Source organism: Sebastes fasciatus, chromosome 13, assembly GCF_043250625.1.
Source record: "Sebastes fasciatus isolate fSebFas1 chromosome 13, fSebFas1.pri, whole genome shotgun sequence".
Taxonomy (NCBI): domain Eukaryota; kingdom Metazoa; phylum Chordata; class Actinopteri; order Perciformes; family Sebastidae; genus Sebastes; species Sebastes fasciatus.
The window spans coordinates 27,899,825-27,916,978 of record NC_133807.1 but is presented as its reverse complement, the minus strand read 5'-3'; the positions used below and the strand labels follow the sequence as shown (position 1 = coordinate 27,916,978).

At 41.0% G+C, this 17,154-nt stretch overlaps 1 protein-coding gene across 1 annotated transcript in view; it reads right to left on the bottom strand.

Moving 5' to 3' along the window:
* The window catches only part of LOC141781112 (ras-related protein Rab-26-like), a 78,608-nt gene that overhangs the window by 47,430 nt on the left and 14,024 nt on the right, over positions 1–17,154 (bottom strand). Inside the window, exon 3 of the mRNA XM_074656638.1 lies at positions 2,710–2,751. Within this exon, the coding sequence (XP_074512739.1) occupies positions 2,710–2,751 (42 nt within the window). The remainder of the gene's footprint in view (positions 1–2,709; positions 2,752–17,154) is intronic.

Below are 17,154 nucleotides of genomic sequence, written 5' to 3'. Positions count from 1 at the left end.
AAGGATCAGCACTAAAAAGCTGATTTTCTTTGCCAACTTTGGCGCAGCAAGCTGTAAACACAACATCGACACATTCTCACCATACAGCTAACGTCTTAGCAAATGGTTACCGATGTGCGCACATGGATGTATAATAAGAACTGGATACCGGACTCAAAGATAGCGCCTATTCATTCCAATGAGAATTGCTCACCTGGCGCATACACCAAAAAAGTTTTCTAACTTCCGGGTTTACTTCCGGGGTATGCGGCCCACTGAATACGCACACTACTTTCAGCCCATAGACTTTACACTGTGATGACGTCACAGATGTTTCAATCGCTTTGCTCAGCTTAAGGAAAGTTTTACAAATACAAACCTCCATGGAACAAAAATTCACAATATAAAGAGTCGTTATCGACCTTGGTTGCGGTTCAAGGTGTCCTGTCAACAGTTTTACGGACGTCTCTTTCACAGTGGTGGTCTATGGGGTAAATGCTTTTTGGGCCGCAGGGTGACTGGAATAAATTAGAAGCAGGGCTGAGCAGCAGTGCCGTATCCAGGTCTTATTATACATCAATGTGTATGCATCGGTAGACACGGAGCAACATTAGCATTAATTAGGAGTCATGTTTACTTCCACCTGATTAATGGAAGTCCAATATTTTTCTGCCATTTGGTGCTTGGCAGGTAACACGCATTGTTTTGTTTTTTTTGGCTAAAGAAAGCTCCCTGTGGCGGCTGGAAACAAGCTTGATTAGGGTGATGAGAGTGAACTGAAATACTTAAGTTGAAGGCTGTAAAAACTAAACAATGAGCTAAAAGATGTAAAAATTTGGGCTGTCAATGGATTAAAATATTTAATCGTGATTAATAACAATTGCCCATAGTTAATCGTGATTAATCGCAAATAAATCGCACATTTTTTATCTGTTCAAAATGTACCTTAAAGGCAGATTGGTCAAGTATTTAATACTCTTATCAACATGTAAGAGGACAAATATGCTTGCTTTATGCAAATATATGTATATATTTATTATTGGAAATCAATTAACACAAAACAATGACAAATATTGTCCAGAAACCCTCACAGGTACTGCATTTAGCATAAGAAATATGCTCAAATCATAACATGGCAAACTGCAGCCCAACAGGCAACAACAGCTGTCAGTGTGTCAGTGTGCTGACTTGACTATGACTTGCTCCAAACTGCATTATCATAAAGTGGGCATGTCTGTAAAGGGGAGACTCGTGGGTACCCATAGAACCCATTTTCATTCACATATCTTGAGGTCAGAGGTCAAGGGACCCCTTTGAAAATGGCCATGCCAGTTTTTCCTCGCCAAAAGGTAGCGTAAGTTTGAAGCGTTATTTAGCCTCCTTTACGACAAGCTAGTATGACATACATTCTTTAGGTTTTCTAGTTTCATATGATATCAGTATTTTCACTCTAGCTTTAAAATTGAGCAAATTGCGTTAACATGTTAAAGAAACAGCGTCAACGCTTTATTATTGCATTAACTTTTACAGCCCTAATTAAAATACTTCGTAGATCTCAGAGAAACAAGATCAGGTGATTTATCCCTACAAGCAACCCCTTTTACATTACACACCATCATTTGATCCATTGTTAAGACAGTGTAACAAATATTGATTAGTGCAGATTTAAGGTCATAGTACATACAGTATATTGTATTTATTGTTTTTCCCATCATTTCTAATCTTAAACTCAGTCTGGGTCAAGGTATTGAATATTAAATCAGCTACAGTATATGGGTGGTGCAGTTCGTCCCGATGTCCGAGCTCAGTGGAATAAGGCTAATTAAGTCCGTCTTTTTTCCCATCAGGCAGCACTGTCTCTCATCACAATTTGTCTCCAATGGCAATTACATTTTCTTCTCTCCCTGGAGCAGACCTGTGCAGGTCGACTGCACCCCTCACTTGCTTTTTTTGTAAAAAAAAAATGTCAGCTTTTATTTCTAGACCGTGTCTCTTCTTCTTTCTCTCTCTGAGACGTGTCAGCTTTGTTGCTGGTTCTGCTTCCTGATTGCCCCCCCAATGGGAAACCGTCCCCCGAGGATCCAAGCGGCGGTAATGAAGGACGGCAATTATTGGAGGAAAGCTATATCTCTCCCTCTCTTTGTTTGTAGGCTACATGGTGCTCTGCAAACTGACTTTGAGCCAATTAACCCCAAATGGATGCGTTACGGTGCAAAGGCCCGCTCCGCCAGCCTCCGTAGACCACTAATTCGGATCATTAGGGATGATTCGCATAATTACTTGCTCTGTGAGAGATATCAAACAAAACAACAATGCTGAGTTGCTCTCAGTGTGGGCGCCGCTTCTCAAAATAGTGAATGATGTTTGGAGTGAGGGAAGAAAAGTCAAAGCCTAATGGAGAGTATTCATGGAGATGGATAAACCCTAATTATCTTTTAGGCGCTTTTTGTATCACAATCATTGATTTCCTCACAAAACAAAGCCACAGACAGATCTTTGCTTCATCTTGTGCAATTAGGCACATGCATCACAGTAAATAGCAGGCACTGCTAAAGCTAAAATGGGTTTTTATCTTGGAGACAGGAGGAGTTGGAAACAGGATCTGGCAGTTACAGCTACAATGCCACAGGTTAGAGCCTGGTTCTTATTTGGTTGACACCTTTCTCTTGGCAACAACTCTTACATAAAAACTGTTTGTCGATGATTGTCAAGATAAATCTAAGTTCTTACCTGCAGCTTCACCTTGACTCCATCAATGTTCAGGACTTTATTCTGGAAATGAAAGCAAGAGATCATAAGTGACAGTACCTCAATTTAAAACATGCTTTCCAACTTCTTCACCGCGTAGAAGAAACAAACTCAGGTGTGCGAGCGTCAGTTTGTGGTCAGGACGGTCTCTTCCTCTCATCTAACCAGCCGCTCTCTCTCCCCTCCTCTCTCCATCAATATTGCATGTCTCCACCTCACGTTGGCCCCTTTTGATGAAGCCTCGTCTCTTTCCTCCAGAGGATTAACCCCTCTGCTCTCCTCGCCTCGCTCCGTCTCGCCATCTTAAGGGAGACGTTCCTCTGATCTCGGCTTCGATCTGCTCTGCCACACAGCAGAGAGTGAGGCTCATCCGAATGGACGTAGAGTTTCCCAGGTCACAGGGCGATGCTATCTTGAGAGCTAGATGCACAAAGGTTAAACAACCTGCCATCAAGTTCAGTTCAGTCTAAATGATGGCAGGTGTCAGACTAGATGAGCTGCCTTGTGCCCACTGGGCTCGGTTGAGACTCCAAATCATAAGAACACAATTTCAGTCTAAGGGTGTTTTCGGTCCTAACCTGTTTGGTTCATTCGGGCTGGTGTGAAAGCTGTCAATCGAACCAAACAACCGAACCGAGACCGCTTCAAAAGGTGGGTCTCGGTCTGCTTCCAAGCGGACTCTGGTGCGGTTTGTTTGTGGTGTGAAAGCAAACAAACCAACTACAGGATTTTATGACAGTAGACATGATAGCAGACAGATTTCAAAAGCTAAAATATTAATAAATTAATCTGCTGATTGTGAAATCTGTTCAGGAAGTGATCTGTATTTAAGGCCATGTTTAGAAGCAAGTCAACGCTGGTATTTTCCCTATGCGTAGGTCATAGGCATCGGGGCGTAACCAATGGAGGGAAAACCACCCTCACCAACAGACTGATCAAGAACCTGCCCAACTGTTGTGTGGGACATCAGGATGAGTTCTTCAAGTCCTTACTGCTCTGGACATGGACGCCATGATGAGTACGTTCTATGCATGGTTGGACAACTCGGTGAAGTTTGAGACGTCTTACGGCATCAATAACACCATGGATACTGAAATTGTCCCAAAGTCTGACCATAAGGAGGAGGTGGAGGAGACTCACATCCTTATTGTGGAGGTCTTTCTGCTTTACACCTACGGACCTATGATCGAACCAACGTTACTTTATTTCCATCCCATATGAAGAATGCAAAAAGAGGAGGTGAATGTATTTAAAACACAAGAACATCATGCGTCCTGGTGATGAAGGATGACAATCGCCAAGACAATCCAATCAACCAGTTACCTGTTAGTCTGTATAACTTCATGTTTACTCCTCTGGTTTGATATCATTTTCTTCCCTTGGTCCGGACCAAATTAACTGAACTACAGGTGTGAAAGCATCCTAAAAAACATTTCTATTTACCAAACAGTACAGCACATATTGGGCTGACTTGTCCCTGTAGCCCAATTGCACACCTGACCTATAAAAAGAAGTGACTCAGACAGATAAATGAGCTCTGAGCTGTTAACATTGTGCCCTCTGCCCTTCCCTCATTGATCAATATCACTCCTGTTCCAACAACTGGAGGAGCATAACATCTTATTGATCTACACTGTAAGACCAAAGCTACCCTTCCACAGCTTCCTCTGTTTGTGGAGGAAATTAGGGATGCAACTTATGAATATTTTGATGATCAATTCTGCAGATTTATTTCCTTGGTTAATCATTTTGTTTATAGAATATCATAAATGCTAACTTCTCTGAGCCTAATGTGGCGTCTTCAAATTCCATTGTTTTATCCAAGCATCAGTCCAAAACCCAAAGATATTCCGTTTCCTATCAAATATAGAAAAGAAAAACTGCAAGTCCTCACATTTGAGAAGCATGGCATTTTTGTTTGAACAAGACTAAAAGTTGGGGATCACCAAAGTCAGCAGGATTCATCCTCTGGGGACCATGAATATACAACATTTTGTCAACTAATCACATGAGTTCTAGAGAAAATCTATTTCATTATTCATATTTGTTATGCTTAATGTACCTCTGAAGGTTCCTGGACAATATTTGTCATCGTTTTGTGTTGTTAATTGATTTCCAATAATAAATACATACATACATTTACATAAAGCAGCATATTTGCCCACTCCCATGTTGATACGAGTGTTAAATACCTGACAAATCTCCCTTTAAGGTACATTTTGAACAAATAAAAAAATGTGATTAATTTGCGATTAACTATGGAGAATCATGTGATTAATCAAGATTGAATATTTTAATCGATTGACAGCCTTAATTTTTTTCCCATTTAAAAACTGTATTTTGTCTTATATTCAATTTTGAACAGATACAAAATGTGTGATTAATTTGCGATTAATCGTTATTAATCATGGACAACCATGCAGTTAATCACGATTAAATATTTTAATCGATTGACAGCCTTCATTTGACCACATGCATTCCCATTTTTCTGTGAGCTGGTGACTGCCGTAGAAAATAGGAGGTCTAGATGTTCTTCAGTGACCCACATATAGGCCTCCCGGTACGCCGATGTGGATTACATCACCTGGTGCCACGGCAACGCTCAAAATCCCCACCCCCCCTCACCATCATCCCCTCTAAATTGTTCCTGAGAGCCGCCGCTGACCTTCTAATTCCCCGATCCCCGAGGAGAAACAGAAGATACTCAACCCCGACAAGATGCTGCTAATCTGCCGGCTGAGCACTTAGAAATAGATACGGTCTTTGTTGACGTGTTCGGTTGATTTACCTCCCTGAGAGTCGCGAAGGAGGAATCTCATACATATTCATGGAGTTGAGCTGCAGTTTGTAAGGGGTGCTCTGATAGGAATCAGAGTCTCAAAAGACTTCCTCCCTGTTACTGTTGTTGTCACTATAAACAACCCACAATGTGCTCGGAGGCTTCATAAATATTTAGTGACCTAGAAAGAGCTGGTGATAGCACCGTGGTGAGGATTTTGGGTGGCTTGGTCGGGCTTGATTGCACCGATAATTATGTCGGATTTGTTAAGAGGAATTAGTTGAAATGAGCCAGAACAGGACGTAATAAGACTTTTTAATGAGAGCGTGGACTGAGCAGGATATCAGAGCAGCTTATATGACTAAGTCTACTGTGGTAAAACGAGGAATTAAGGTATTGTAGATTACAACCTGTCAATCACACTTCCAGCAACACTGTCTGCACTTTACTTCCAAAACTTCCTCGAGCTTCAGCGTCTAACAAGCTGACGCAGCTCAGCTCTGTGTAGTTGCAATTTACAGAGGGGGGCGGCTGAGGAGCTCGCACCTCTTTCAGGTCGATTTCATTTCCTGAGCAAAAACGGCACCAAACAGAACAAATCTTCAAATACAAACTGCTCCACTTACAAGCCAGACACTGGATGTTAGACATTTAATCTCCCCCCAAACCCCCACCCCTCAAAATGTACATGAGTGAGAAGGTACAGAATGACTCTAACAGCACTTCACGGGGATCATAAATTACAAATGCACGAGGAGCTTTCAGAGGAGCCCGTGAAGTGTGAGCCAATAAAACATTAATGGCGGCGGCGTGAGGCGAAGAACAGGAGCAGGATGGCCACAAAAAGGTTGTGTACGAGACAAATGCACTGCACGGATAAAGAGTAATGAGGAAGAAGCTATACGGCGTCGTTCCTCGGTGTCTTTTCTTTTACTCCGAGAGCTCGATGGCGCATGAGGCTGCCTGGCATCGACACGCACGTCACAAATCAAAGCAATGGGGGAAATGAGTTAAGATCTGAGGGCAGGGCTCTTTATACTCTGCAGTCAACCCAACTCCCAGCTGTCAACTTTTCTAAGTCGTGCTGACACAGACATGTGCACACAGCCGCGCATACTGTACCCACAAACACAGTCAACCCCTTCAACCTCCCGACATCTTATCAGCTGGTTTTCATGAGGATTATTATAGAAGATTGCCCCCTTCACACTAGTGGTGGCCATTACAGCTCGACATATTTCATGATATAGTACGTTTTCTCCAAATGCAATTGAGAAATCATGTTTCCCAAAGCCTAAGATGACATCCACAATTTACTGACATTTTATAGACTAACTAGTCACATTAAATAATCGATTAATCAAGAAAATAATCAACAGATTTATCGACTATGAAAATAATCATTAGTTGCAACCCGACACATCTGTAATTTAAGAGGCAGATTACAGACATGTTTTAAGATTTGCCTTCATTAGATACAGCTGAAGATAGACTGGAGAGCAAGGGGACGACATGCAGCAAAGGCCCACCGGTCGGATTCGTACCCGCTGCTACCGGGGGCGATTTCCTTTTCTATAGGAATTGCTAGTTAAACCTCCTGTGATACATAATTATCTAAATCTGGCCTTCCCTCCTCTCCCCTCGTTTCGATCCTGGATACAGCCTTATCAGCATTTTTCAAACCACAAGACACTTTTACAAATACTTTCAATTAATATGCACTGGGTATTCTCCTGGAGACAGAGACAGCACAATAAATCACATAATACGACCTATAGACGACGCTCTGGGATTCATTCATTGACGGGCTACTTGCTGACCTTTGCTCGTGTGGTAACAACGATTTCAACTGGGGATAATTGCCTGTAGGAAAGCTGGAAAAATATCTAAATGAAAGAATGAAAATACATTTAATAAAATACTTATTAGCGTCGTGTTTTTTACTTATTGTTACTTTTATTTGTTTGGTTTTAATTGTTTTGTTTTTATGATGTGAAGCATTCTGACAGTGCATTAATGACCTGACCTCTAGATAGCACAGAAACAGCCATCGTGACATTAAACTTTGATCCTGAGATATCTTGTTCTCTATTTGTATTAGACCAGAACAGACCAGATCTAGGACTTAACGGAAAAAAACATGTCAGAAGGGGATTAATCATGACATTAATTAAGGGAGCCAATGGAGAGGGTCTTTGTGTTATGTTATTTTTTATATATTGATGCACCCGGAAATACAAATCAGTTTTGTCTTGACTGCAGAGAGCTCAGATCTTTTATGCAAATAAAAGGGTCTTTTGCATCTTCATCAGCCTTTTTCTCCTGAGTCTGATTTTCACCTACAATAATCAACCTTATTCTAGGAGTTGTGGGAGGGTATGCAGGGCTGTGAAGGAAGTGTTTGTGCTCATCAGTCACAGCTCTGACTGAAAAAGCAAAGTCTGTTCCCACAAAAACACCTCTGACTGTGCCGTGAGTGTAATAGCCGGAACCTTCCATCCTGTTATTGACTTTTTTCACTTGGGTGACCTGCTGAAGTTGAAAAAAAGAGACTAATTGAAAGAGCAGTGGGGCTTAGGGCCCTTTCACGACGACAACTGCACTGCTGCTGCAAAAAAAACACAGACTTCCTCATTCATTACTATGAGACCACAGCACTGACAGAGCACGAGGGATGCTGCAGATAACAGTTATAGATGTTCTTTACATTGAAATATCTTCTGGCACCGCCTAAGATTGGTTAATTGCAAAAATACAATCCAGGTAGAAGACCTTGTGTTCATTTACTGTTTACCTGGCTGACTTTCCAGATTTAGAAGGCATAAATCCTTCGAATTTGACACTCAGGTCAGTTCTAAAAGGCAAAGTTACGGATTTATCTGGATAACTTTGCACTTTTTTACATCCGTCCATGTTTCAGATTCTTGGAAAAAGCCACTGGTTTGTATTGGATCTTTTACCTGTAACCTGTAGCAACAATTCCAGTGATCCGAACGCGCCCTGAGGCATGAAAACACACAGCAGCGCTTTATCACAGATCCATTATTCAGCTGAGTGCCATGAGGGGGAGTCTTGACCTCTCTGAAGCTCTTCCCCAGGATCTTTTCACACACTGGCATGATATAAATCAACAGTGTTCACTAGTATGGAGCAACCCGCTTGTAGGTGGGGTCAGGTGCACTTTGGCCCGATTACGGAGATGGTCCATCTCAGGTGCGGCTCAGCACAATTCGGCGCACTAATCCTGGTGATGGAATCACAAATTAGCGCGGCATGGTTTGACTCAGTGTCAATGGAAAAGCCCTAACTGTGAGCGACATATATCTGCATTATACAGTATGTGAAAACGGGTAAACTGAGGTTCTAGTTTGGGGAAAATCCTCTCTTTTTTTTGGGTAGCTGAATACATGGTTTAAGAGTTAAACAAATACCTAGACATTATGTGCTTCATAAGATCAACAAACAGGATCTGGCTTGAAGTAAATCTATATTTACTCCATCCACCCTGTTATCCTCCTCATCTTCTGTTTCTCCATCTCTGTTGAGCAACATCCATCTCCCCTTACTTTGTTCTTGTTTCTTCTTTCTTTACCATCTTTCATCAGCTTCGTCCAGCGATGCTCAAATATTCCAACAAGTCACTTCCAACCTCTTTCATGCCACGGTTAAATATTCATGGCGCTCCTCAGGGCTCGCCTCTCTGGGTCCCTGTGACATTAGAGCAGCAGGTGGCCAAGCTGCTGTTCATTAATTACAAACATCTCCCAAGGCAGAAGTGAAGCCCTATCCAACACACACACACATACTGTCACAAATAGTACACACATACTGTACACACTCACTTGGACAACAAGTGAAGCTGAATGTGCGACAACTTTTAGAAACCACAGAACAGCTCACCCCTAATTATAGAGAATTAGACAAAACAATTACTGACAATCCAGCAAAATGGCTTAAAGTTAAGGTCACATATACACACATGTATTGCCTGTTTTTGTGTCTAACTTCAGCTTAATATTCATTTTTCAAACCGAAAAAAAAAACGTTGCTGCCACTTGATGGCAGGATGAAGCTTGGCACTTTAATTGCACCCACTCAGAGAAGGCAGGCGTGCAGACAGGCTGGCAGGCGGGAAGAGAGTGGATAATGGAGAAATCACTCAGCCATCAACTAGAAAAACTATAGCTGTATAAAATAAAAAACACGTATGGGAACATGTGAACGACAGACGCATAAAGACAGCCATGTGTGAGTCGATGGACTGTCAGCGACATGCGAGTATATCAAAGAGGAGCGGAAGCTTTCAGGAGAAGGAGATGCAATCATCGAGTCAGAGCTTGATTTCTCGTGATGGGTCCGTTATCGTCCTCTCACATGCCAGAGCTGCCTCTCTCCCTGCTGTCTTATTTTCCATCTCCTTTCAGTGCTCGTTCTCTAAAATGTGCTTCACAGACTCATGATGGCATTGAAACTTTTCTCTCTATAACCAAATTTAAAGACTCAACATGGAGTGTGTAAATCATAGATAACTTACGGTATTCAAGACATTCAGTTCTTTAACCCTCTGAGACCCACAACAGACCCTTTTTTGTCTTCATTAGGGGGATGAAAGGGGTCTTTAGGGGGAGATAGCAGGTCAGCAGTAGATGTCACATAGAAGTGGTGTACATCATCTGAAAGCTGGGAACCTGAAGATTAATTTGAGATGCAGCTGTGTGTCAAGTTGTTCTAGTCATAAATCAGAAATAAACATTAATTAATTAATATGAATTGTGAAAGTGTATAAGGGCTAAGAGCATTATGGTAGAGGTATATGATGGCCATTCCAATGCTCTATTATGTCTCATAAGCAATTTTTGGGTTGATACCATTTATTACAAAGATTTGGTGCTAAATTTAACCTTTTTCTTACCACTCGAGAATTGATAAAAATGATCAATAATCCCTCCAAAATACCACATAAAGACATCAAAACCTTGAGGAACACCATAGAAAAAGCCATGCTGTGATTTGGTACTAAAAAGTTTTGACATTTGGAGATTTCTGCAAGGATTGCATTTTTCGGCGATTAGATGGCGAGCACTTCTGTTCTGGAAAGTGCTCAGAAACCCCCTTATTGTCAATCTACCTAGGTCTATCCATCCTCTGAATGCTCTAGGTCTCTAGTTTGATCCATCCATCTTCTGAATGCTCTAGGTCTCTAGTTTGTAGCTGTAAAGTTTCATGAGGCTGTGATTATCCTAGAGGTCACCACAGGTCATTTTATACAGAGAGAGCAAGTTTAAAAAAAAAGGTCTTGCTATAATGAAATGGCTACTATGAGGACTAACATCATCACACATGAATACAGTTGGGCTCATTGGATCCACAAGAGTCTCAGCTTTACAGTGATACCCAATTCATGTAATTTGAGGACTGTTTAGGGACCCCCGTGTGCAAAAATATCCAAACACATCATTTTAGAAAAAATGAAAATAACACAATACTGCGTTCAAAAACGACATGGTTTTTGCCCCCAAAACCTCATGTGATTATCATAAAGTGGGCATGTCTGTAAAGGGGAGACTCGTGGGTGCCCATGGAACCCATTTTCATTCACATATCTTGAGGTCAGAGGTCAAGGGACACCTTTGAAAATGACCATTCTAGTTTTTCCTTGTATAAATTCAGCCTAAATTTGTAACGTTATTTAGCCTCCTTCGCGACAAGCTAGCATGAAATTGTTGTTATCGATGGATTCCTTAGGTTTTAGTTTCATTAGATATATGTACAATCATTCAGCTCTAAAACTGAACCTGCTACAGCCTCTGAAAGCACAGTTTGTTGGGTCTCAGGGGGTTAAAGCCCTAAAAATGTACAGAAAGACTACGGGCACAATATCTATAGGCAAACATAGAAATGTTCAGTCACACCTCCTCAGCATCAGAAACAGTCATCTGTAAACTAAATGAAGCGATAAGTCATTGGACCAGCCTTTTACCAATAGTTGGAGGGACTCTCAAACACACAGACCACTCCATCAGCATCCTTCAACTTGTCAAACAACCTTGACCTCTCTGCTTCTGTCATCAGCTCCATTTGGACTCCTGCTGATCTACAACATCAATAATAAAAGCTTTATTTTTGTACAAAAGGAAAACCAACTGCTGGGTGATTATGATCAAAAATATGTAAATACATTTGCACCAAAGAGCATCTAGTTTTCCAACTGAGTCGCAGTAATTACGTGATGACTAACATCCACTTGTTGCATGAGTCACTCTCTCAAAAACATGCCGTCTGAAGATGATGACCTAATGTTCGTCTGAACAAAGAGACTTTCAGCTGCTAAACGGACACTTCAAAATGCATTGTATAACAATGTATTCCAACGTCATATGGCAGCTGTGATGCAAAAAACAACCTACAGTACATTGTTTGGGGGTGTATAATGTACACGTACACACACACACACACACACACACACACGTTGAGTCTTTTCCAGTCAGAGATGAAAGTAAAGGGAAAGTGATTCATATCACGCTCGTCCTTATTTAATCTATTTCAGAGTGCTATCGCTAAGGATGGACTGGCTCATGAGTCAGTGATGTTAAGGACGATGCCTCACTCAGCCCGCATGAGTGTGTCACTGTATGCATGTGTTGTATATTTGAGTTGTATGTGGTGAGTTCAACATTAGGGGGTGCAACTGACAATTATTTCTATCATCGATTAATGAGTGAGTTCTCAGTGAAAAATGACAACTCCAGTATCTTACAGCGCATAGTGACGTCATCATATTGTCCCATGGTTTATTTTGTCCAAACCACAAAGGTATTCCATTTACCAGTGGTGGAGGAAGTATTCACATCCTTTACTAAAGGGGACACATCATTAGGCTTGTCGTGGTAGTCGGTGTTACACGGTGTTACACGGTGTTACACGGTGTTACACGTTGGTCGGGCACACACAGATTACATTACGTACCCACCGCCCCCACCATCGTTTTGCTTTCTTTTTACAGAAATAAAACCTATTTAGTTCATTTTGGCGTATCAGCGGTATGTTATCAATAGAGAGTAACAATGTAAAAATACTCAAATACAACTAAAAAGGTCCTGCATTCAAAATCTTACTTAGGTAAAAGTCAGACAGTATTATCAGTTAAATGTGCTTAAAAACTTCAAAAGTAAAAGTACTTATTATGCAGAATGGCCCCAGTCACTGTCATATTAATATATATCATAATCCTGGATTATTATTATTACTGGTGCATTAATGTATAAGCATCATTTTGTTGTTGTAACTGCTCATAGTGGAGCTAATTTGAACAATTTTATACTGTCGGATAGTTTAATCTGTAACAATTCATTATATTTTATAAACTGAATCAATAGACTTGTATGTAAACTAGTAACTGATAACTATAAAGTAGCTGTCAGATAAATGCGGTGAAGTATTAAGTACAATATTTCATCCTGAGATGTAGAGAAGTATATAAGGTAGTATAAATTTGAAACACTGAGGTAAAGTACAAGTACCTCACAAGTACTTGAGTGAATGTACTCAGTTACTTTCCACCACTGCAATCTACTGTAATGTAAGAACAAGAAAAGCAGCAGATTCTCATGTAAAAGAAACTGCATCCATCACTTGTGGGATTTTTTGCTTGAATGACTAAACCATTAATCCTTTAAAAAATAGTTACGCATTAATCGACTAGTTGTTGCAGCTCTACATGAACACATGGACACAGCAACAGTATGTGCTCAGTTATCAGCATGTTTCTTCCTTGGCAGCTTATCTTTTAAGCCTTTTTCTCGCTGTACGCATCGGAGCAAAGAACTTCTGAGCTTTGCAGAGAAACCGCCTGCATTCCAACAGATCGCCCGCATCCCAAAACACGGTGACTCGTCAGCGGACCGTGCCAGTTTTCACCGACATTATTTGCCAACAGTGATGTAAGAGCGACAGCTAACAGTGTCTGGCTATAGTCAAGAGGAGAGAGACAGATGCACAACAAGAGCTGCCTGCTTGGATCTCCCCTGGTTCATTAACAGTTGCCACATCTGTTGAGCATTGTTATCAGTGTGGGTTTGTGTGTGCATATGTGTGTGTGTGTCACTGACAGCCACTAAATGTGTCGCCGAATGTGTGACTGAATGGAATTGAGCGGAAACCACACCATCTCACTTCATAATTTCACACAAGGGACACAGACAGCCATCCGCCATCAATAATCTATTGACGGAGAGATTCATTTTTCATAAAGAGACTCTTAATGTTTAATATCTTCACCTAGCCAATATCCTTTCATAAAACACACAGTATCTGGAAGCCAAGGCCAATTCTTTTTTAATTTTCTCTCTCTCTGCATGTGTTTTTTTCCCCTCCATCATCTCCCTGGAAAGGAAATCAAAAAGAGATAATCTCTCCTCCTCATCCCAGCTGAGCTGAGATCAGTGACTTGACTACCTAACACATTTCCAGCCCATTTAGCCGCTGAGCTGTTATCAATGCTATTGACCACACAACGAGTGCTCAGTCTTCCAGTGCAACCGTGAAACCCTGTTCACCAGAGGCTGACCGAACCAGAGGTAACACGACCCTCGTGATGAATCGCATGTCTACGTGGGATGATTGGATTGGCATTACGGGGGCCAGAGATCATGCAAGAAATCAATGTTTACAGCTTCAATTTCAGGTGGTTTGAAAAAGAACATCAACAATCTTGTCGCGTTGTGAAGATACAGCTTTGAACACAGACATTTGTTGCCTCCTTGAATATGAAATGCATCACTTCCTTTGTAGATTTTACTAAGGATTTTTGATAAGGATCACTTAAATTTGGTTATTAAAGACTAAGATATATACTAAGCAGGAAATCTGTATCAACAACATCACAAACACACACAAAATATTGTTTAAATGAGACAAAATAAGACTCAATTCTAGGCCCAAAAAAATGCTTCCTTTACTTTAAAAATCTGAATCGATGGCTGTCCTCGAGCAAAGAAATTCTTAGGCGACTAACACTCATATGAATTTGTCAACTAATTAAACTAATTAGTTGATTTAATTAACACATCTGCAAAGTTTCTCCACAAAGAATCACAAAAATCTTGTGTTTGCCAGAGATGTGCTCATAAGTTTCTTGTAAATAAATCATTCAGCATGAAAAAAAGCTGCAAAAATGACTAATCAACTAAATAAATCTTAGTCGACTAAGACCAAAACGTCCGATAAGTCGACTAATCGACTAAGAGGGGGCAGCCCTAATCACAACTATAACAAACAGTAACTTAGTAGTGTGTGCTGTGAGCAAGAATCTGTATTATTAATTGTATTTTCTAAAGTTAAAACAGTCTGTCACCAATGGCATATTCGCCTCGTTTGAATATATCTTACAGCACGATAAAAGCAAGAATATTCTGAACACCTTCAACTCCTCATTATATTTCCAGACACTTGTGGCGTGGCTGGTAAGTGTGTATTGGTGGATGTTTCCTTCTCTGGTTATTAGACTATAAGATCTACAGCTGATGCTGCCCTCTCTGTGACTCCATTAACCCTTCCTGTCACCCCTCTGTCTCATCTCCTTTCTCTCTACTCTGGCAGGAGGAACACACCCGTCCTCACCGCCGTGGAAATGCACTTGTCAAGACAATCTTGAGCATTGCCTGCATAATAACACTAGACATGTCTGAATAATTCAACAGTCTATTCTGTTAATAAATAGATAAATTATAAATCAGCCACTCCTCACTGGTCAATTCATCTGAGACATGAAGGTTATTGGACACATATGCAACTGCAATACCGCTGTAGCTGCTGTATCAGCCTCTTTAATGTATAAAAATACATGATAAGTGAATTCAGAGCAGGTGCTTTCTTTTTAGAAAAGGAAATCCTCCTTTCAGCATAATTTGGCTTTGATCCTGGTTAATTAACATGAGAGAGAGCATGTCGTCTTTCAGAGTATCGAAGGCTGAAGGTCAAAGATTTCTATATTTATTTCCAACTTTCAGGCTTTACTGTCATTAAATGCTGGAGCACAGCGCCGAAATGTATCCTCACTTCAAGTTATCTTAAAAATCAGACAACCGAAATGTCGAGTTGAACATTTTGCAGTTGCCTGATTCATAGCCCCCACCCCCACATACATACTAATTACACCCAAAAATAACATCAGAGGAAAGTGAAATCTGAATCAATGGGGCTGTCGAGTTATGTGTGAAACTTCTCCTGCTGTGCTAAAGGGAAACTTGATTTTACAGGCTTCAACTCCGAGGTGTGAAACTTCTGGGCCCGACTTGTGACACGCAAGGGTCACGAGTGTCATGACTGTAAATGGGAACATGAGAGGCGACCTCTCTGGGGAAGCAGGGAGGATAGTGGCGGAAGGTATTTCAGGATATTACAAGTGCTGATAGGTATAAGACCAGCAAATACAGTACGTCATCCAGAGTATAGGCTCTCATGACCATGCCCCCTTTTGGGGGAAAACAAGCCTGCGCCTGAGTAGATGGCAACAGCGTAAACAGAGGAAGATGAAACACTTCTCCACATTTCTACTTTAAAGAACCTGGTTTACTCTAATAACGCTATGCCCAAGAGCTGCTGTGTAGTTGGTTGCACCAACAATAAATCTAAAAAACGATTTAGACCAGACAAGCATTGCGTCATCGCCGAGGCTGCGTTCCCGTTTGAAGGAAAGAAACTCGCTGTCAAATTAAACAGTAAAATGCTAAGAAGCCGCTGTGTAGCGGGTTTAGTGTTGTGACGATACTGGAATTTCTAACTTCGATGTAATACTTTGAAACATATCGATACCCTTTACCATTTTCAATACCACTGGGAAGAATTGACACATTGAGGGCATAACATTTTAGATTTTTAATAAAAGATAAATAGCTGTTTGTGTGTCAACTCGCTGTTGGAGAGAAGAGAGAGCAGAAGGAGATACTGTGGAAAATAAGTCCTGAACCAGTTTAAAATTTTCAGTATCAATATGTATCGATACTTTGACACTAAGCGGGTTAACCGAGGCTTTTACACGGAGATTTGAGGCACATAAGATACGTGTATATCCACTGTCAGTGTGGTAAATGGCTAAAGAGATGCTGGCAAGAGTGACTAGCATGGCTAGCTAGTTAGCTTGAGTGGGAGGCTGCTGCAGTAATACAGTCATACATTAACGTTATAGCAGCTACAGACTGTCGTCTTCAATTATATATCAGCCCATAGATGAAACAGTTGGCTATTAACATGTTGGATTTGAACAGACAACACTTAGCCTAATGTGATTCAATCAAATATGCATAGATGTCTGGATAAGCAGTATCCGGCCACTGTGTTGGACAGGCGAAGACTGAAGGGGTATTAAGGTATCACAAACGGTCAGGTTCAGGGTTCAAGGTCGCAAAAATAATTAGTAGAAATGTGTAAAATGTTTGTTTAACAAGAGATGAATGCATCCCAACTTGTCAAAGACTAATAAGTAGGATAAGAAAAACCTGCAGGCCACAAATGTCAACCTCATGGTGGTGCTAGAGGAAAAGTCAGGGGATCACCAAAGTCAGTAGGATTTATCCTCTGGTGGACATGAATGATGAATGTCTGTGGAAGTTTGATGCCAATCCATCCAGTAGCTGTTGAGATATTTGAGT